This window comes from Camellia sinensis, unplaced genomic scaffold (genome assembly GCF_055761805.1).
Source record: "Camellia sinensis isolate YWXY unplaced genomic scaffold, ASM5576180v1 Unanchor14, whole genome shotgun sequence".
NCBI lineage: Eukaryota > Viridiplantae > Streptophyta > Magnoliopsida > Ericales > Theaceae > Camellia > Camellia sinensis.
In genome coordinates, this window is record NW_028129020.1 from 3,974,007 (window position 1) to 3,996,033 (window position 22,027).

The window sequence follows — 22,027 nt, forward strand, 5'->3', positions numbered from 1 at the left end:
TACAGATATCGGGATCGTATTTCTTTCAGCACATAAATTCTTGATTTATCGATCCTTGCATTGAGGATCAAAAATCCAGGTGCAAACATGCCTAAAATGAAATAAATATCAATATATCTAAATTCTGTATATATAATCATGTATATCAATATATTTAGTTAATCTTTTTTAATTTTGCGAAAATGACACTGTTCATGCATTATGCAAACACGCCCAAATCGCAATAAATCATAGTGAATCGTAAGATTCACTCAATTTAAGATTCAACTACACAAATCGAATCATTTTGTTTTTTTTTTTTTTTTTTTGTTGACAAATAAATCGAATCATTTTGTTTGAAACGCATATCGAATCGTATGAATCAAATCATGAATCGTAAGATTCTAACAACAATGCTTATAAATGAGAAACTCAAAGAAGGATTGGACCTTTACAACCTTTAACTTACCATGAAAACCAGCTGTCACGAGAATGGCTGGATAATTTTGTGCCTTAATCTGTGCAAAACAAGGCAATGGTTTCAGTCTGTAAGTTGTTAAAAATGTTCAGAACTGACTAACCAAGTCATTAATTCAGATGGTGCCAATTGCCAAGTGTTGGTCACTGTAGGCCAGGTTGTTTGTAGGGATCTTATAAGCTGGGAACAATAACATGACTAAATAAATAAAAGAGTCATTTGGTGCTCACATTATCAACAGGGGAATATGACTTCATGTAGAAATAAAACTCTTCTTTGCGAGGATCACCCCATTCCTACAGCAACAAAAGAAAATCCGTTGGATTGAACCTGTCTTATTTGGAATTTATCAACACCATAATCTCCAACTTCAAATAAAAAAAACAATAGGGCTGATCTACATCCACGAGATACTACAACTCAAATTATAAGATAGCAGGGCTGCAACTTGGGCTGTTAGAATAGCCCATTATACAGAATGGTAAAGGGGCCCAATCAAGGTTTGTTTCTCCAGAGTACCAAAGACAAGTTACAAACATAAAGTCCCAAGGTATGGAACCCCAGAAAGATGCTAACCCAACTTCGATGATATGATAGCTTATTTGGGTTAGGTTGAACGTTACCCTAAGACACAAGCAACCCAAATGGTTGGAGTGGATGCCCAAGCCTTGATCAAATCTCACCTAGTCTTTAGATTGGAACCAATCAAACCCAAAGTTGCTGGTTGAACCATTCGGACATAGATTTTCTTTTCCATTGCACATGTTAAATGCTTAATATTTATTTATTTATTTATTTATTTATTTTGATAAATAATCAAACTTTATTAAGAAAGCATCAAGACGATGCAAATAATACAAAAGGAAAACCAACACCCCACACCAGGCACTAAACTAACTAATCAACTCTTCCACAAAATCAACAAAAGTCAAAACATCAGGATCCACCAAACCCTTCACCCAACTATACAAAATCAAAAGTACCCTACTTTCTAACCAAAGAGTCGAGTGACTAAAATCTTGAAAAACCCGCCTATTACACTCCAACCAGATCAACCAAAACAAACAATCTGAAGCAAGTACCCAAGCCTTCCGACGCCTTTTGCCCACCCCAGTCCCACCCCAACTTTGTAGAACACCCAACATAGACCCCGGCTGCACCCAAACCAAACCAAATAAAACAACAATCAAATTCCAAAACCGAACCACAACCAGGCAATGGACAAACAAATGATCCACAGTTTCCGCATCCCTACAACACATACAACACCAATTTACCAACACATGCCATCACCGAATTAAGTTATCAATAGCCAGAATGTGACCCAAAGCAACTGTCCAAACAAAGAAAGCAACCTTGGACGGTGATCCCACCGCCCAAATGCGCTTCCAAGGGAACACCCCAACTCCACCCCCTTCAAGCATCCCATAAAACGACGACACCGAAAAACCCCTTTATCCCTTGGACCCTCCCATAATAAAGTATCATCCCCATCCCCTCCAAACTGCAACTCATACATAAAACCCAACAAACCCACCAATTGGTCCAACTCTCAATCTTGCACATTACGACGAAGAAGAAGATTCCACGTATATGAATGCCCTTGCCGCACCCGAACCGAAGCAACCAACTCCTCCACATCAACGGCAATAGCAAAAATCAGTGGAAACATGGCAGCCAAAGACAACTCGCCACACCACATATCTTCCCAAAAGCGAACCCGATCCCCAACCCCCACTTTGAATCGAACCCTATACCAAAAGGCCTTCCTCCCCAACCAAATCCCCTTCCACAAACTACACCCATATGATTGACTCACCCTATTTGAACACCACCCCCCTCTAACCATCCCATACTTGGCCACCACCAACCTCCTCCACAAGCGATCCCTTTCTACCACAAAACGCCACAACCACTTCCCCAAAAGAGCTCGATTGAACACAGCCAACCACCTCACCCCGAGGCCCCCCCTTTCCTTAGGAGTACAAATCCTCGCCCAAGACACAAAATGATAATGAAAACCCTCCCCTCCACCATCCCATAAGAAATCCCTTTGTAGCTTCTCCAACCTCCTAGCCACCCCTGTTGGAATCACATGCACATACATGAAATACGTCGGAATACTCGATAGGACACTTTTGATCAAAGTGAGCCACCCACCTTTGGACAAGTTCCACCCCGCCAACTGCCTTTGAACACGATCCACCACCCCATTCCATACCTTAGTCTCCTTAAAAAAAGCCCCCAACGGAAGACCCAAATAGAAAACCGGCAACGTGGACACCTTGCACCCCAATACAGCTACCAACACTGGAACGTGCGCCAACTCACCCACCGGAATCAATTCTAACTTTGCCAAATTAACCCGAAGCCTCGACACTGTCTCAAAACACAATAACACACATCTCAAATAACCAATCTGATCCACATCCGCCTCACATAAAATCAACGCATCAACAACACAGAAAAGATCAGAAACCAACAGAGAGGCAGACCCACTCCCCACCTCAAACCCTGATAACAAACCACCTTGGACCGCTATGGAAATTAGACGACTCAAGGCCTCCATAACTAGGATGAACAATAAAGGAGACAAAGGATCACCTTGCCGTAAACCTCTCCAAGTAGGAAAGAAACCCGCCGGCGTCCAATTCACCAAGACCGATATCCACACAGTGGAGATGCAAAATTGCGTCCATTTCCTCCACTTTTCTCCAAAAACTTCCAATTTACATTATCATATGCCTTCTCAATACTCAGTTTACAAATGATAACCCCTTTCCTTTGACTAAGCCGTGAATCCACACACTCATTGGCCACTAGCACAGCATCCAGAATCCGACGACCACCCACAAAAGCATTCCGCGACTTTGACACCACCCCCTCCAAAACAGCACAAAGTCTATTAGCCAGGACTTTAGCTAATAACTTATAAACATTGCCTAACAGACTAATCGGCCAAAAATCTCAAATATCCTCCACCCCCCTCTTCTTAAGGATCAATGTTACGAAAGTGGCATTAAGACTCTTCTCAAACTGCCCCGTTTGATAGAATTGCTCAAACGTAGCCATCACCTCCCCCTTCACCACCCCCCAATAATGCTGTAAAAAAACAATAGAAAAACCATCTGGTCCTGGCACCTTATCACTCGGCATACTCCTCAATGCGTCCAACACCTCCTCCTCAGTAAATAGACTCTCTAGCACATGCCATCCACCTGGGATATAGAAGCAAATCCAACACCATCGAAAGTCGGCCTCCACACCTCTCCCTCATCCTGATAAAGATGCTGATAAAAACCCACTATACCAGTCTTAACCTTCTCTTCTAAAGAGAACAACACCCCATTCACCCGCACCTTCCCTATTTTATTTGCCCGCCAATGAGCATTTGCCATTCGATGAGAAAATTTGGTATTGCGGTCCCCATCTTTCAGCCATAAACATCTAGATCTTTGACGATAACTGATTTCCTCTATCCAGGCAACCTGCGCATACTCTTTCCTAGCCCCCTCCCAGCAAATCACATCCTCCGCAGAGAAACTCCCCTCAGTTTCCTTCTCATCCAGCCCCTGCAAGACTACTAAGATATTCACCTTCTAAACCTCCAAATGGTGAAACACCTCTACATTCCATCTCTTCATATTAGCCTTAAGGAATTTCAATTTCTGGGCCAATCTACAGCTAGGCATCCCGACCACCCTATAGCTCCTCCACCATCCACCCACCATCTCTGGGAACCCCTCTGCTCCTAACCACATATTCTCGAACCGAAAAAGCAAAGGACCACCCCGAGCTCCCCCGCTATCTAACAACACTAGCCAGTGATCAGAGATCAGACGCTGCAACCTCAACTAAATCGACTGACAAAAATGCTCCTCTCAATCCCCAGATACCAAAAATCGATCAATCAGAGACATAAGCCGACCTCCAAACCAAGTAAAGTCCCCACCATGCACCGGCAAATCAAGCAGCCCCATCGTATTAATAAGCACAAAGAAAGCCCTCATAGGCCCCACCACCGAGCTCGCACTAAGCTTCTCCTCCAGACTCCTTACCACATTAAAATCACCCCCAACACACCAAGGGAGGCCCCCACCGAAATGTAGCATCCTGCAATTCCTTCCAAAAAGCATCTCTCTCTCCCCCCCTCACCGGCCCATACACTCCAATGAACACCCACTGAAAACCATCCTCCACACATCTAAATAAACAAGACAAAGAAAACCCCCCTACCTCTTCCCCCTCCTTCACCACAATAACCCAGTAAATATCTTTACCCTTTGAAAAATACAACAAATGTCGAATACACAAGAATAATAATAAAAAAAAAGTTAGGTACCAGCATTATAATTACACGAAATAAAGAGTCTTCTAAAATTGATGAGATATGTCCTTTTACATTTGTCATAACTGCTAAAAAATAGTAGAATAAAATGTAACACTAAATTCTATAAATTTTGTACTTTAGATATGTAAATACAATGTGTTGCACAAAAAATGTGTATAATAATCAACAAGAGAAACAAACCAAAAAAAGTACAGTGAACCAGGTTCAGCTTGGATTGAGTGCCGAAGTATTCACCGAACGCAGCCCAATCTTGGGTCTGGCCATTAAGTAAACTTTTCCTAAATATGCCTTTTAGTTGGGTTGGACTCTGGTTTAAACCACCCAATCACATCACTAGATAACATCACCAAGCCACTTGTCCAATTTTTTTATCCAATTTTGTCTTCTACATATAAACGTTTACTACTCTTTTAGCCCAAGGGAACAAGTGGGACCAATTAAGGGATAGATCCACCAAAGTAGATGTGCATATATGAAAGGATTTCCAGCCGAGAGATCTATCAAAGAATCAGTAATTCATGCATATATAAAATAGGAAAATTGACGATGAACAAAGAATCATTACGTGAAGTTGTCTGTCCATATCCCTTACAGCAGGTATTTAATCCTTTGTTCTTTTAATCAAAATATTATCAAATGCACAAAGTGGGTGCCACCCATAAACATTATAAAGCAGGTACAACAAAACTCCTAAACATCTTATATGTAAAACTTTACTAAAAAATCTCCAAAATGTCCAAAAGTTAGTTCAAGGATGGATCTATAATGCCTAAGAACCAACCGTTGAAAGGGGATAAGAATCTACTTTTCAATTTAAAAAGCTGTACTTCCTTTCCGTCAAAAGTCCTCTGGTTCCACTCCCCTAAACTATGGCGCGCACACTCTTCCAAGGTGGCATTGCATGTCAAACACCAAACACCAAACACAAGATGACACTCATCAGACACTTCTCGACACTCAGTAGGCACACATCCAAACATGTTCCACTAAGGTTTAAAACTAAGAAGTACGGACACTTCTATGAAGGAAGCATGTCTCGTCCGACACCCATGTCCGACACAACACTCTTTGGACACTCCTAAAAGTGTGTCCGACACTTCTTCAATATTCTCATTGGACACTTTAGCGACATTTTGTGGACACTTTGGTGACACTTCCTGAAAACTCTCCAAATACGTCCTATATGATGAATACCTTCATTATAACAATATTGTCCATTCTTCATAACACAAGTAATGTATCCTATATATGTTTCGAAACTTTTATAATACAATGTTATATAATTGTTTTGCATTGTTTAGAATGCAATTGCTATGTAAATGATATCTTGGTGTTTAAGTTATGTAATATATAGCTTTTAAATGTAAATTTTGTGTTGTCTTACATTTTCTTATTATCTTTGAATAAATTATTCATATATATAACATATAATAGATATATAAAAATATAAAATTTTAATGTGTCCCTAGCACGTCATATCCTACATTTTTTTAAAATCGATGTGTTGGCATGTCGGTGCCGTGTCTATATCGTATCACGTGTTCGTATTTGTGCTACTTAGGTTTAAAATTTTCTTCACTCAGAGATGCTTCAAAAAATTGGAAAACATGTAACAAACACATTACAAGACATTGTTTGGAGTCTTCAGACACACATCAAACACACTACAAGTTTCAATAAAATAACTTAGAATCTAATGACCCAAAAAAGGGGGAAAAAAGCCTAGATAAGACCAATTATGACATGCGGCAAAAGAAAATTGAATACCTACTTAATGAACAAGAAGTACTAGAAACAATGACCAATTTGAATATATATGATATATAATAAACATATAAAACTATATTTCATGCGTGTCTCACACGTCATGTCTTACATTTTTTTAATATTGTCATGCCGGTGTATTCGTGTCGTATCACATGTCCGTGTCTATGACTGCGTCTGCCTTTGTCTACGTATGTGTCTGTATGTATTAGGGTGAAAGTGTTGATGATTTTTAGGACCTTAGGATTGGTGAAACTGTAGAACTAAATGAATGGTTATCACATTTTTATATTTCAAAATGTTAAAATGTTATTAGTGTTTGTTAGGTCTTGAGATTTCAATGGATATCGGAATTTGGATTGTTGGATTTGGTTGGATAGTTTATATTTTTTATGGATATTTTTTTTATTTTAAATTCCTTAGCATTCGCCTCTTTTGATGAAGCCATCCCCTCACCCCATTGCCTTGTGCTTAGGCCTCAAGAGGCCTCGTCACCTCGGTTTGCTTTTTGCTTTAAATAACAGACATTAGCCCATAACTATCTGGTCAGATTAATTCCATGTAGCCAATAGAATTGGAGAGATGATAGACAAAAGATATTATCATATGATAATCACCTTTTAGAATCAATCTCCAGGACCAATCTTCCAAATTGAAGATCAAATTCCAGTAAATGTAATGCCACTAACAGTTACTAAAGGATATTAAGGTTTAAGAGTTGATAATCTACAAAATGGAAAGAGCAGACCTCCCACTCTGACGTCGTAAGAGGAATAGTCGGATCAAGCATTGTTGTCAAAACATCCACAAAGGGTACTCCAGCTACAGCAACCTTGAATAAATCAGGCCGCATGTTAAGAGCAGCACCAACAAGCAATCCCCCTGCACTTCTTCCTTCAATACACAAGTTTTCTTTTGCACAGTACCTTTTCTCTATGAGATATTCTGCACAAGCAATAAAATCTGTGAAAGTATTTTGCTTCTTCAACAGTTTTCCGTCTTCATACCACTGCCTCCCCATTTCACCACCCCCACGAATGTGAGCAATTGCATAAATAAAACCCCGGTCCAACAAAGACAGTCTTGATGCCTTGAAACCAGGATCCAGACAATACTGTTGAAAACACGCCATTTGCAGCATCCACCAAGTAAAAGTTAGAATGAAAATCTTGAAATAAAAGCAGGACAAGAAGCATCATTTCATTTGCAAAGAATAATGGACCAGGAACTCTGCCTCCACATTTGCTTGTGCAGTAGTTTATGGGTATTACCCCTCCCAGGCTGGACTAAACTGGATATACTTTTTAAGATTACTCAAAAATCCATTTAAATACAAACTCTTAGTTTTAGAAAATAATCACTGGACAGGTGCTATTGATTTCGTGATTGTGAATAACCAAACTGATTGTGTGAATTACGACTAGCAAAGAAAGCATGGAAACTAGAAAGTTAAAGAATTGTGAATGTTCAAAATTTGTACAATATTTCCTTTTAAGACAATAATGATGCTGAAGAACAGAAGGTGAGAAGAAAATTCGTTAATGAATAGTATATTTCATAGTTATAAGCAGCCATTAGATGAAGCAATAATACAGAGCAGAACTTCAAAATCCAAATGGGCACCATAATGCAAACCAGAACATTATAGCAAAGAAGCCTAAATTTTATTTTTTCAAAAACATAGGCATCAGACATAAGACCATAAGTTTTCCCATTTCTAAAAAATGTAGTCTCTTAACAGAATAAAATTCCTGCCTGAATATATGACAGTAATTTGAACAATAAATCAGGTATTACCTCATAGGAACCATAACCATAAAGTAGTAACAGATCAGACCCATCAAGCTTCACAATATTTCTTTGATAAACAATTGATATAGGGATTTGAGTTCCATCTGGAGCAGTGGCCCATTGCCTTTCAGTTACATAATTTAAGGCATCAAAACCTCCCAAGACCTAGTCAAACAGTATAGAAACTATTACACGTGAGATTCATAATCTTCATATTTCACTTACAAAAGAATTTAATGGCAACAGTGAAATTTCTTAACCAGGAAAGAAGTAATATTTGTCGCACACAAAAAAGTCACAATCTTTAATCTATCTGCTTATTGCAGAATGTAAAATATGCGCACGGACATGCTATGCAGAAACTTTAAAAATAAATAAAGAGGAAAATCAAAATGTAAAAATCTTCAAAAAAAAAAAAAAATCCAAGATGAACCACTTGCGCCAAAGTACATACATCATTAAAAGTTAAAAGAAAGTACAAAATAAATCTAACATTCCCCAAAATTTCAACACATTTCCATAACCAAACAGACAAAAAGTAGCTTTGATGGAAGATCAAATACACTTAATGGGAAACAAAAAGGAAATTAAACACTTGAGAGACAATGTAACAGCCACAATATCCCAAATACACAAATGGGAACAAAAAAGAAAATTAAACAGTTTGAGACAGTGTTGCTGCCAGTGTGCCACAAATTAACATCCCACACCGGCCTTAAAATATACTAGAAAAAAAGAAAAATTCCATGAATCTCACAAATATAAATTTTGGGAATATACTAGGTGTTAGCAAAAACCTTATGCCAGGTGGTAAATTTAGCAGAAAAAACTACTTAAGATGTATCAGTGCAAAATGAATTATTTGAGCTCTTATAAGGGACAGAGGTTGCTGTATCGCGAGGACATCATTTTACAACAAGCCAATGGTAGGAGATTCTCAGCCAAATCTTCTCATCATTTTTTGCAAGGTGGGGCAGATAGCCCTCTCCTTTGGAAGAGTATTTTGGAAGGTGGGTGTCCCTACCAAGTTCTCTTTCTTCATTTGGAATGCAGCTCTCGATTCTATTCTTAAAACTTAGAGAAAAGGGGGAAAATGCTCCGTGACTGATCTTACATCTGTTGTAAGGTGAAAGAGTTCATGAATCACTTTTTGCTTCACCATGATGCAGGAACAGAGTTAGCGAGCACATTATTCTTTGTGCTTGGTATCTCTTGGGTCATGTCAGATCAGTCATTCAATTCTAACCATGTAAAGAGGGTGAAAAACGGTTAGAAAGCAGTGCCTTTGTGTTTGATGCGTATATGGAGGGATAAGTGGCATACTTTTGATGACATGGTGCTGAGTTGCGTTAATTTATTCCTTTCATTTTTGGCTTACAGCTAAGTTTTTGAATCATCTTTCTCTTTTGCAGATTTTATAAGAGAGCACAATATTGTTGAAGGCCTTTAAGTTTGCTTTGAATAGATCTTGAACCTGTTTGGCACAGCTTTTTATAGTTGAAAGTCCTTTTGTAAGGACTTACAAGAGGATGCAATTTTGTTTGGTGAATGTTCATTTTGGAAATATTTTGACATGAGGAAATGTTTTTACACGCTTGGTGACAAACATTTCAAACATCTCAAGTAGCTTCTAATGGACAATATTGCCCATTAGCATTATTATTCACCTAGATCATTTTCATATTAAAATTTAATAATAAAAAAAATAAAGAAATTAGAAATAGAAAGTAATTGTATGCAAATTTGACTCAAAAGAATATTAGGATAGGACTCAAACTCTAAGCTCTCAAACACTCGAACCAAAACATGAAAAAAGAAAATATACAGCTGAAATGTGCTTGTCGGTCGGGATTGCCAATCAAGGACCTAACACTTTGGATTATGAAAAATAAAAAGGAGTCAAGCATCACAGTACAGTTACATCATGCAATACCTCCATTCTTTTGGAAACATGGAATGAAAGAATAGTGTCATCCTAATATAGTTTCAAATGTTTTGAGTTAAACAATCTATGAAAGTATATAAGAAACAACATTAAGAAAAGCAGTCAGCACACTCACTAATGAATAAATACAGAAATGTGAAAAATTATATCCATTAACAACGAGCAGAGAGTAATCACATTGATTAAGCTAAATATGATATGACCTACAAGGTAGACATGTAATTTGAAATCCAATTTAACCCGCTAAAAGTTTGACAATCACTCATCAGTTGACTTACTGTTTCAATCTTCTTCAGTACCGAAACCCCTGTGTTCATATCGTAATCATAAACGGAGTGCGGTGTCCTCAATGAGCTATAAAAAAATCTTAAAATGCTGGAAGAAAATTGTGATTCTGATGGATCCACTGAATAAACAGGATCAATAAAGTCAACAGCCCGACCACCTTGAAGCCTTTCAAGTGGTTCTCCAATGGGTGGAAGGCCATATATAGTTACTTTGGGAAGGCCCTTTTCACGCTCATATACGACAAGATGATCATTAAAAAGTTGTATGTCCTGAATCTTTACACTGGACAAAAAGTAAAACAAGTTAAGCTCTGAAATGCCACAGCAAGAGAAGTACATGGAATGCTGACAGGGAAGAATTTAACATAACATCTACCACAGATATGCAAAGTCATCAGATCAATTTGCGGAATGACCATGTCACACATTAAATTTTAGAATTAACCAATGAATTCTGGGAAACTCCATACAGGGGTAGTGCTATAATCATTTCCTTCTCTTGCTCTGTGGGTGTGATAGGGATTGGAACCACAAAAACTGATGGTAGATGACCGATTATATTTAGCTAATTAGCTCTAATAATAGGAAGCCCCTGATTAGCATGAAGACAGAAACAAAAAATACAAAAAAAATGCCTTAACATAGTGACAATCAAAAAAAAGCAACGCCCAATTAGTACACATTAATGTGTGTTTGGGAGGGGAAAGATTGAGTACACACCTAACCTTTAGCATAATGCACAAAGTGGTGGCCCCAAGACTTGAAACCATAACCTTAACATAGTGACAATCAGAATTGAATAAAATAAGTACAAGATTTAATAGAAAATTAAGGGAGGGAAAACACTCTCCAAATTTTCTTCTTGATATATCTGACTTTCTCATCAAGTGATTATGCTGTGTTGCCTGGAGTTTATAGCGAGCAAGTTGCAACTTAGGCTCAATTAGTGTATTGATATTTTCATTGTCATCCCATCTCAGGTTTTATTTTTCATTCCTAATATTATTTTCATTGTACCACTACAAAAGTTTGACAAGAACACAAAAAAAGAAAATTTGTGTAACAAAGTATATCATTTCATATGGCAATTCTTTTATAGGACTACACAATGTACTTTTAGTAGCTTCAATTGTAAAGGCAAGATAATAATTAATGAATGAAATTTGGGGCTGAAAAATAATATTATTTTGGATTAAAACATGGATGGTGTTTCACCAGATATAATTACCTCAAGATCATACATTTAGGATGGTTACAATCATCTACTATGAAGCACGAACACATATCGGACGCGGACACGGACACGAGTCAGACACGCGGTGAACACATGTCGGACACTCTACCTAACGTGTCTCCTTTTTTTAAAAAAAAAAATTCGCAACTGGACACTCTTGACACGTTATGGACACGTTGAAAATAGAGGGAAACCCTAACTCAGGAGACAGAGAGAAACCCTAACCCATTAAAGACAGAGAGAGAGAGAGAGAGAGAGAGAGAGAGAGAGACAGAGAGAGAGAAAGACAAAGAGAAAGGGGAAGAACCTGTTGAAGACCTAGAACGAGGAGGCTAGATCAAGGTATGTTCTTCCAATCTATGTGTTCGACTCTCTCTCTCTCCCTCTGTTCGGTGCTCTATGTTCATCATCGAACCTATTCATCTTCCTCGACTCTCTCTCCCTCTATTTAGTGCTCTATTCTTCGTTTCTTCCATCTCTCTCTCTCTCTCTCTCTGTGTTCGTCTCTCTTGTTTGCTCTCTCTCCTTTTTTGTTCGACTCTCTCTCTCTCCCCCTCTTCATGTTACTGTCTCTCTCCCTCTTTTATTCTTTATTTCTTTTTCTTTTTTTACCTTTTTTGTTTTTAGTAATAAAAAAAATAAAAAATAAAGAACTTTATTTTTCTCTATATTTTTTAATATTCTTGTTTGCTAAACATTAACATACAGAATAAATTATTTTTATTTGTTGAAAAAAATTGAAAATGATATTTTATATTAAAGTAAATAAATAAATAATATTTTTTTTTAATTTTACATATAATAAATATATAAAAATTATATATATTGAGCATCTCGTGTCCCTCATTTTTTAAAAATTTGTATGTCCACGTGTCCATGTCGTGTCCCGTGTCCGTGTTTGTGTCCATGTCTCATAGATCATCAAGTTGTACCTGCTAACAGACATAGGATGAAGTTTGGCTTTTTAGAAATAAAAAAGACAAGCACATCATGCAATCATTATTCATGACAAGCTCTCAATATCACTATCTGATCAGCATAGCATTACAGCTTAATATTTAGAAGTTTCGTAGATTTTCAGATACTAAACTTTCTTCTCACAAGTTCGTAGTCATCTATAGCGGAATGCCTCAATGCAAAATTCTTTTTCTGGGGGTAAACAGAGAAGACAAGTAGTCAGCACTCAGTAGCCAGTACTACTTTGGGTAGTCAGTATCTAAACCTTTCTGTGTCAGTGATCAAGTACATACTGAAAGTGTCCTAAACGGGATTGAACAGGACAATCATTATTTTTAGGGATAATTACCACAAAAAAAAAAAAAAAGAAGCTCTCAAGATTTGAGCCTTTTAACAAAATAAACCCTGAGTTTTCAATTTTGTGAATTTAAACCCTAATCTTTTGATTTGTTTTCAATCTAAACCATCCATCTATTTTCATTAAGTAAAACCGATGAAAAAATAGTATTTAAGTCATTAAACTCAATGTAGGTATACATAAAATGTCTAAAATACCATTTTCATTGAATTTAATGACTAAAATACCCTTTTCGGTCAATTTTACATAAGGAAAATAGGCAAATGGTTTAGACTGAAAACAAATCAAAAGTTTAGAGATTAAATTGACAAAATTAAAAGTTCGGGGTTTATTTTGTTATAAGGATCAAACTTTGGGAGTTATTTTGTAATTGTCCCTTATTTTTAAGACATTGTCTAGTTTTAAGTCCTCTAACCCAATTTGGCATGTCAGTATTGTCTCTTTCAAATCTTTTTAGATATATTTCAAGTATTCATATGTTTAATAAAACCCTAAACCCCTAAAACAATTTAACTTATCTTCGACGACCAATTAGAGAGGGTTTGTGAGTTCACAACTAATTTCAATTTTTTAATCGATCAATTCTAGTAATCAATTAGTATAAACTCAACTACTCATTCACATACACAATTCAATGGTATTTGCTTTGGAACAAATTGATTATACATAGTTTACACAATCCTCAACTCTTCTTTCATGAACATAATTGAGTAATATAAAATGGAGGCACAACACAAGTTCACACTCATCTCATCAATTCAAAATTCAAATGTAAGTTTAAAGTGCCAAACATTAAAGCGAGATGAACACATGATTTAGAGTGGTTCGGCATAACACTCATGCCTACATACACAGACTCCCGTCAGATTTACGTATTTCATTTTCCCACTACAGACGGTTTTCAATAGATTGACACAAAAGTTCAATCCTATAGAATTTCCTACCTAGGTAATCTACCAACCTAACCTACTAGGACCTCCTAATAGAAATTCTGCAGGTTTTGTACCTAGGCAATCCTACAAAACTTCACTATCTCAACATCAGGTGTTACAACTTAGAAGGTCATCCACAACCTTTCAAATCCTTTAAAAATAGGTTTCCTAGCCTCACCCTTAGGCCTCGTTTGGCAAGTGGCTTTTTTAGCCAAAAAGCTAAAAAGTTACTAAAAAAATCAAAAAGCTAACAACCCATACCAAAAAGTCAAAGATTTCCTTTTCTCTCTACTTTTTGCACATCTTTTCGTAAAAAGCCAAAAAATCATCCCAAACATACTAGTGTTTTTTACATCACATTTTAGCCAAAAAGCCAAAAAGTTACTAAAAAAACATGTTCCCAAACGAGACCTTAATCTACAACCACAACTTATCACAATCAAACAACTACATCAAGTTTACCAAAACTTATTGTCAACCTATTCAATACTAAGTCCAACACAAATGTGCATAGTAACATGTGTCTAAATATTGTATATTTTGCTTTTTCAAACTAGCTCCTTGATTCCAAGCTTATGTGAATGAGTGGGCTAATTCAACACGCTCTTGATAAATGTTCACTTCTGACAATATAGCCTCAAATATATCTCCCGCTAAACAGTTTTGACTGTTTGGAATGACAGGAATCAAACGGAACAACTAAGAATCTCATTACCAGGAATCCTATTACTACTACATTGTTCAAGTATTTGGCTTACTTAGGAATTCTCTATGGGAAAATGATGAAATTTAAAAAATTATAGGACTTTTTACGCTTAAATGGTTCACATTCCTCCATAAATGTGATCTTAACATAGTGTGAGAATCAGATTCCTGCTTAGTTTGGAAAAGTGATTCCAGCTTGAGTAGGTAATCAGGGATCACGTTCCCAATCCAATCCATTTCAAACAGTTGAACCATGACAACCTGGAATCTCATTCCCATTCCCCCCTCAAGAATCTTGCCGTCCATACTAAGCCTTATCATGTTGGTGAAGACATTTCTTCATGATTATCTCTTGGCTTCTTTGTATTTGAACTTTTAGTGTCTTTGAGCTCGTGTATGTGCTTTCAATATGTCTTCAATGAGTTTTCATTCTATACATTATATACATGGTCATAAAACTGTCGATCCTAAGTCACACTTTCAAAGATGGAAAATTAGAAGCACAACATCATGAATACATTCCCAATTCTCCACCAATAGAACATGAAAGCTAACAAAAAACTGGACAACTTGTCAAAGCGAAAGACATCTAAATGTTTTGAGATAGCAATGAACTTAATACAAACCAAAAATCAGCATGACTTGTTTCAATGGAAGCACAATTGTCAAATAAATAAGCAACCGATTAATCACGAAATCAGAAAATCATCCTTTAATCCATCCTTCACTTTTATCAGTAATGGTTATACTACTTTCCATGCTTACTTTTAACAACATAATTTCATAAAGAATCACGTTCTATGAAGCACGGGTACGGGTACGAGTTCTGGTACTGGTACGATATGGGTACGTCGATACGGTAAATTCAAAAAAAGCAGGGTACAAGTACGGCTTGGTACGCTTGTAAAAAAATATTTATTTTTAATTTATAGTAATGTAAAATTAATTAAATGGTTTAATTTGTTAAGATTTAACCTATAATTAACATTTAATGCCAAAAGTAAATGTATAAATCAAAATTAAATGTCAATATATTTTACAAACCATAGTTTAATTTTAAAAACATGCTAAGTATAAAATTAAAAATAAAAAAGAAGTCTAGTTAAAGGGGTTTTATCTCTATAGTAGAAGAAAATATTATTTCAACTGAAGTACAGTACGGCCTATGTTACACGGACTCGGGTACGAGTATCGGGTGCGGGTACGTATCTAAGGGTCGGACACTTCAAAATTAAAAATTAAGGATACGTGGATATGTATCCAAATTTGGATACGGGTACGGGGATACGTTAAATAACTTTTTAAAAAAAATATATATTTATTATATGAAGATGAGTTATATTATATATATATATATATATTTTATAAATATTTTTATTTTAATATATATTAATTATTTTATTTATTTATTATATTTTTTAAATAATGTGTTCTAATTCATTTTTTTATTTTATTTTACATACATGTGTTTATTTTTTTTATTAATATATATATAAGTATATATTATCTTATAAATATATTAATGTTATATAATAATTATTATTTAATATATAATAATAATAGTTATTATTATAGTTATTATAATAATAGATAGATAATAATAATAATAGTTAATAAATATATTATCTAATAAATATATTATATGTTATATAATAATTATTATATAAATAATTATTAACTATTATTATTATATAATATATAATAATAACATTTATTATTATAGTTATTAGTTATTATTATTATAGTTATTATAATAATAGGTAGATTGTTATTATAATAATAGATAGATACAATAGATAGCAGAGATCTGAATCAAGAAGAAGAAAAACGACACAGAGAGAGAGGGAGAAAAAGCGAAGCATCGCAAGGGAGAGACGAAGCTGATCGAACCAGAGAGAAGAACGAGATGAAGAGATCGAGAGCGAGAGAAGAGACAGACGAAGAGAACGATCGAGAGAGAAAAGCAGACAGTTCGAAAGAAGAAGATCGCATCCCTAATCGCAGGATCGAAGCCCTAATTGCACTTTTCATAGCCCTAATCACAGGTATGCCATCTTTCTTCTTACTTCCATATGCTATATCCTCTTCTTCTATGCCGTATCCACTTTTTCCAAGCCGTATCCCGTCCGGATTCCGTACCCGTACCCGTGTCGTGTCGTGTCGACACGGGTACTTCGCCAAAACTGACGAGTCCGTGTAACGTAGAGTACGGCTTAAGTATATAGTAGGTATGTCTGGGTACGTCAAAAATTAAGAAGAAAAAATTTGGGTACGTGTTTCGTGTACCTGGTACATATGAAGAAGTACCATACGAGGTACCATACGCCGGTAAATACCCGGTACGGGTACGGCTTGTTTTTTGAAGTACCCACGCTTCATAGATCACGTTCAATGGGAAATTTCCATAACCACTTTCCAAGCAAATATACTGAGCAAAAATATTATGACCCCCTTTGCTTTTTAGTAAAGAAACTACTTCTCCATTAATCTTCTGTAAGAATTTTAAACAAAGATAAACAATAAATAGGCACACTAGATAAACAAATTGGACCAAAGTATATCGCCCCCTCTTCCATTCATTCTAACCTTCCATCAATTTCCTCTACTACTGGAGCTCAAAATGTTTAAGACCTAGACTACCCCCCAAATGAAGATTTAGGTACTTCAAAGGCAATGATTTAATGGACATCCCAAAAGTCCTACCAACCCTTAAAATCTAACTTGCAGGACATTGATCTCACTAATGCACTATTACTCAAATTTACTCTTAACCCAAAAATCAACTCAAAAACCTTCAAAACCGAAAGCAAATATCATCTGCAATTTGTAAGTGAGACATAGAGATCTCATCCCTCCCTACCACAAAACTGTCCACTAACACATCAACAACTAGAGATAATAGAAATGGAGACAAAGGTATAAGAAATAATGTATAGAGAAAGAGAGAGAATAAATTGTATGTATTATTATTGATTGATATATTGATATCTATTACAATGATTCATGATTCCTATATATAGAAGAGGGTGAGTGTGTAGTAGGTAAGGAGTAGGTGAAGTAGAGGTGGTAGTGGTGTAGTGGGTTAGGTTTAGTGGAGTAGGTGAGGTGGTAGTGGTGTAGTGGGTTAGGTTTAGTGGAGTAGATTTAAGTGGGTGAAGTAGGTGGAGAGTAGGTGAAGTGGAGGTGGTAGTGGTGTAGTGGGTTAGGTTTAGTGGAGTAGGTGAGGTGGTAGTGGTGTAGTGGGTTAGGTTTAGTGGAGTAGGTTTAAGTGGGTGAAGTAGGTGGAGAGTAGGTGGTTTTTAACAGCCCCCCGCAAACTCAAGGGGGATAGGAACTAACCAACTTGAGTTTGGAGAGAGTAACAAAACAAGAAAATACATAAAAATAAAAGAGGATAAGAGACACTGTATGGTCGTGTCAGACCATTGGTGAAGACACTGGATGGTGGTGTCATAACGTTGTAGAGGACACTGTATGGGGGTGTCATAACCATGTAGAGGACACTGTATGGTGGTGTCATAACGGTGTAGAGGACACTGGATGGCGGTGTCAGACCGATGTAGAAGACAGTTTATGGGGTCATGTCGGACCGTTGTAGCAGACACTGTGTGGTCGTGTCAGACCGATGTAGAAGACAGTTTATGGGGTCATGTCGGACCGATGTAGAAGACAGTTTACGGAGTCATGTCGGACCGTTGTAACAGACACTGTTGTGACAGTTGTTGTGACAGTTTACGGAGTCTTGCTGGACCCTTGTAGAAACTAACCGGAATCAATGTCGGGACAGTTTACTGAGTCTTGTCGGACCCTTGAAGGAGCTAACCGGAATCAATGTCGGGACAGTTTACAGAGTCTTGTCGGACCCTTGAAGGAGTTAACCGGAATCAATGTCGGGACAGTTTACAGAGTCTTGTCGGACCCTTGAAGGAGCTAACCGGAATCAATGTCGGGACAGTTTACAGAGTCTTGTCGGACCCCTAAAAAGTCGCACCCTCAAAAGGTGTGCCCAATCTTTCAAAAGGCGTGCCATCAAAAGGCGTGCCCAATCCATAAAAAGGCGTGCCATCAAAAGGCGTGCCCAATCTATAAAAAGACGTGCCATCAAAAGGCGAGCCCAAGTCATAAAAAGATGTGCCGGACATGATGGCGAGGCACGTGAGTGCCTTGACTGGCGCACCCGTTTGTCGTCTGGCGTCAAGTGGCGCGCGATACGCGTGGCTGCCTCGCTATTTAACCAAGGTTGATGCTGAGGCTGAGGCAGACAAAAAAACTTCTGAAAATCCTCTGAAAACAACTCTTCCTTTGCTGAGAAAGAAACTCTGTAATACTCTGTAACCAACCCGTCTCTGAAACACTCAGCAACATGGCCTCTTCTTCCCGTCCAGCTACCCAGAACATGGCCTCCTCTTCCCGTGGTCTGCTCACGCTCTTTCCAGAACTGAACGAGTCCACAAGAGAAATAACTGGTGCGGTGGCCAGTGAACCTCAACCAAACACCTCTGGTTTTGCTCCGTTGAACTTTCCGATGCGGTCGGTGGAGCAAAAAATGGCGGTGCAGTCGGATGTGGAGGCCAATCAGTATACCTTGAAGTCATGTGTGGAAACCATGACTGCGGTTACAAATTTGTCGAACCGGCTGCAGAGTAGGACAAATGAGGTGCAGCAGTTAAACGCCCAACTGGCTCTGCTCCAACGCATGTATAAGGATGCGCGAGCAGAGATAAGTGTGCTAAAGGCGGAAAACAAGGAGCTGAAACGGAAGGCCAGTTTTATGTTTCGATTTGGAGGGCCGCCATATGCTGCAGTGGAGGAGCAGGGAGTAGTGATCATGCCCAGTGGAGTGGGAAACACGGAGGCAACACCGGCAAGGGCCGCCCAAGACGGTGGCAAGAAGAAAAGACCGGCGGAATAGGCGAGAAGAAAAATCCCACTGTTCCGATTTGTGTTGGTTGTGTTTTGTTTTGTTTTGTGTTTTTTTATTTTTATTTTTTTTATTTTTATTTTTTTTATGGTGTAAAATGCTGATCGGGGTTGATCCCCGGCATGAAGAAATGACAAGTTTGTAAAATGTTGTTTTTTTTTTTTTTTTTTTTTTGGGAGTGTTTTGTTGAAAAAATAAAAATAAAATGAAAGAAAACAAGGGAGAAAGAAAATAGATAAAAAATATTTATAGATGGATTATATGAAAAACATCAGTGCGATTGTTTCAAAATAAAGTGGGGTATTTAAAAAAGAGGAAAAGTGACTTGGAAAAAATAAATAAAAATAAGTGATTTTTGAAATCAAATGGAGGAGAGAGAGGGACAAACCCATGTGATAAAGTGGAGAGAGAGTCGGTGAGTGGGGTGCAAAAGGTGAAGGAGAAATGATGGATTGAAAATGGTTTGGGTCAAAAGTGGACACTGTTAGTGGGGAACATGAGTGCATTGATTATTTGATATAATAATAATAATAATAATAATAAAAATAAAAAGTTAGAACAGTTGGAGAGAATGAGTGGAGTATGGTAAGGGTTTCATCCAAAGCCAAAATTCCTGCAGCGAATCACTTCGCAAATCCTAGCATGAGCTTTTTCTCTTTCCAGGCTTATTCATGAATTTCCTGGTGATTTCAAGAGCCTCTGGTGGCATTGTGGCAGAGAACACCCCAACCTGGATTTTGGGTTGCAGCAACTGAGAACACCCCAACCTGGATTTTGGGTGGCAGCAACTGGAAAATATCATAGATCTGATTTTTAAAAAACCTCGTGACAGCATTTCATCAGCTTCATCCAAGACAAACATTTTGATGTAAACAAGGCGAAGTGATTGTCTCCGCAACATGTCAAACACACGACCAGGAGTACCAACAACAACATGAACCCCACTGGAGAGAATGCGCTGATCTTCGCGCACACTAGTCCCTCCAACACAAGCATGAACCTTCACACTTTGCTGGGCAAGTTCAAGAGTGGGTGGAAGAACCAAAGCTTGGCACTCAACCAAGCTATAATCTAGCTGCTGCAGAATTCCAGAGCAGAATGTTGCAGTGTTTCCAGTTCCAGACTGTCTCGTCATATGAGGTGAAGAATTCTTCTCCATCAGCCTCACACATGACTACAGTTGCACAAATCTTTGTTGATTTTATCAGCGGAATAGGTTGAGGTCCGGCGGGCGGCTAAGGTGAGGTTGCCGCCCGCCGGGGAAGCGAAAATACTAGGTTTTAAACCAGCTCTGATACCATATAAGAAATAATGTATAGAGAAAGAGAGAGAATAAATTGTATGTATTATTATTGATTGATATATTGATATCTATTACAATGATTCATGATTCCTATATATAGAAGAGGGTGAGTGTGTAGTAGGTAAGGAGTAGGTGAAGTGGAGGTGGTAGTGGTGTAGTGGGTTAGGTTTAGTGGAGTAGGTGAGGTGGTAGTGGTGTAGTGGGTTAGGTTTAGTGGAGTAGGTTTAAGTGGGTGAAGTAGGTGGAGAGTAGGTGAAGTGGAGGTGGTAGTGGTGTAGTGGGTTAGGTTTAGTGGAGTAGGTGAGGTGGTAGTGGTGTAGTGGGTTAGGTTTAGTGGAGTAGGTTTAAGTGGGTGAAGTAGGTGGAGAGTAGGTGGTTTTTAACAAAAGGTCATCCTGCCTAAGCGCACTAGAAGCCATAAAGGTGTCACTAGCCTTGCCAATAATTATAGATGAAAAGCTAATAGAAAACAAACACCTCTTAATCCAATTCCTCCATCTAAGATCAAACCCTTTCACGTAAAAGTCCAAAAATCCCACTCCAAGTGATCATATGCTTTTATCAAAATCTACTTTAATGATAATTCCTTCTTTGTTTGTACTTTTGTACTCCACAAACCCACTAGCTATAAAAGCCACATCCAAAATCTGTCTCCCCTCCACAAAGGCACCCTGATCTTGTATCCTTCAAAACCACTATAAATCTACTTGAAAGAAGTTTTGCTACAAAGATGTAATCAAAGTAATTGGTTGAAAAATACAAATCTTCAAGGAATTCTCCTTTTTGGGAATCAAACAAATAAAAAGTAGCATTTGTGCAAGCATTCACAATTCAATGTCAAAAAATTCACCAAGAGATGGGCAATCTATCTTTTCAGAGATCACCCCAATAAAAAAATAACATAATTCACATGGATATAGTAAGTCTCGGTTTCAACAAAATCATGCTTAACCACATCCCATCAATCTTGAAATACAATCATAGAAAAACCATCCGGTCCTTGTACTTATCCATCTCCCATT

The 22,027-nt window shown here is 37.5% G+C and overlaps 1 protein-coding gene and 4 long non-coding RNA genes across 6 annotated transcripts in view; 3 read left to right on the plus strand and 2 right to left on the minus strand.

Annotated features, from left to right (window-relative positions):
* The window catches only part of LOC114301368 (uncharacterized), a 49,136-nt gene that overhangs the window by 16,177 nt on the left and 10,932 nt on the right, over positions 1 to 22,027 (minus strand). The window contains exons 5-9 of one of the 2 annotated variants that reach the window (XM_082911888.1): positions 10,587 to 10,878; positions 8,370 to 8,528; positions 7,321 to 7,686; positions 688 to 753; positions 449 to 497 (exon numbers count right to left, since the gene is read on the minus strand). In XM_082911888.1, coding sequence (XP_082768014.1) covers positions 449 to 497; positions 688 to 753; positions 7,321 to 7,686; positions 8,370 to 8,528; positions 10,587 to 10,878 — 932 coding nt within the window. The remainder of the gene's footprint in view (positions 1 to 448; positions 498 to 687; positions 754 to 7,320; positions 7,687 to 8,369; positions 8,529 to 10,586; positions 10,879 to 22,027) is intronic. The other variant, XR_014358165.1, reaches the window with a different exon arrangement.
* Positions 15,945 to 16,827, plus strand: LOC145814951 (uncharacterized). Its single transcript, XR_014358169.1, has 2 exons — positions 15,945 to 15,982; positions 16,578 to 16,827. It is a non-coding gene; the product is annotated as an uncharacterized LOC145814951 (long non-coding RNA).
* Positions 17,741 to 18,088, plus strand: LOC145814948 (uncharacterized). Its single transcript, XR_014358166.1, has 2 exons — positions 17,741 to 17,844; positions 17,887 to 18,088. It is a non-coding gene; the product is annotated as an uncharacterized LOC145814948 (long non-coding RNA).
* Positions 20,195 to 21,197, minus strand: LOC145814949 (uncharacterized). The gene is made up of 2 exons (XR_014358167.1): positions 20,470 to 21,197; positions 20,195 to 20,432 (listed from the first exon to the last, which is right to left on the minus strand). It is a non-coding gene; the product is annotated as an uncharacterized LOC145814949 (long non-coding RNA).
* On the plus strand, positions 21,053 to 21,302 carry LOC145814950 (uncharacterized). The gene is made up of 2 exons (XR_014358168.1): positions 21,053 to 21,148; positions 21,191 to 21,302. It is a non-coding gene; the product is annotated as an uncharacterized LOC145814950 (long non-coding RNA).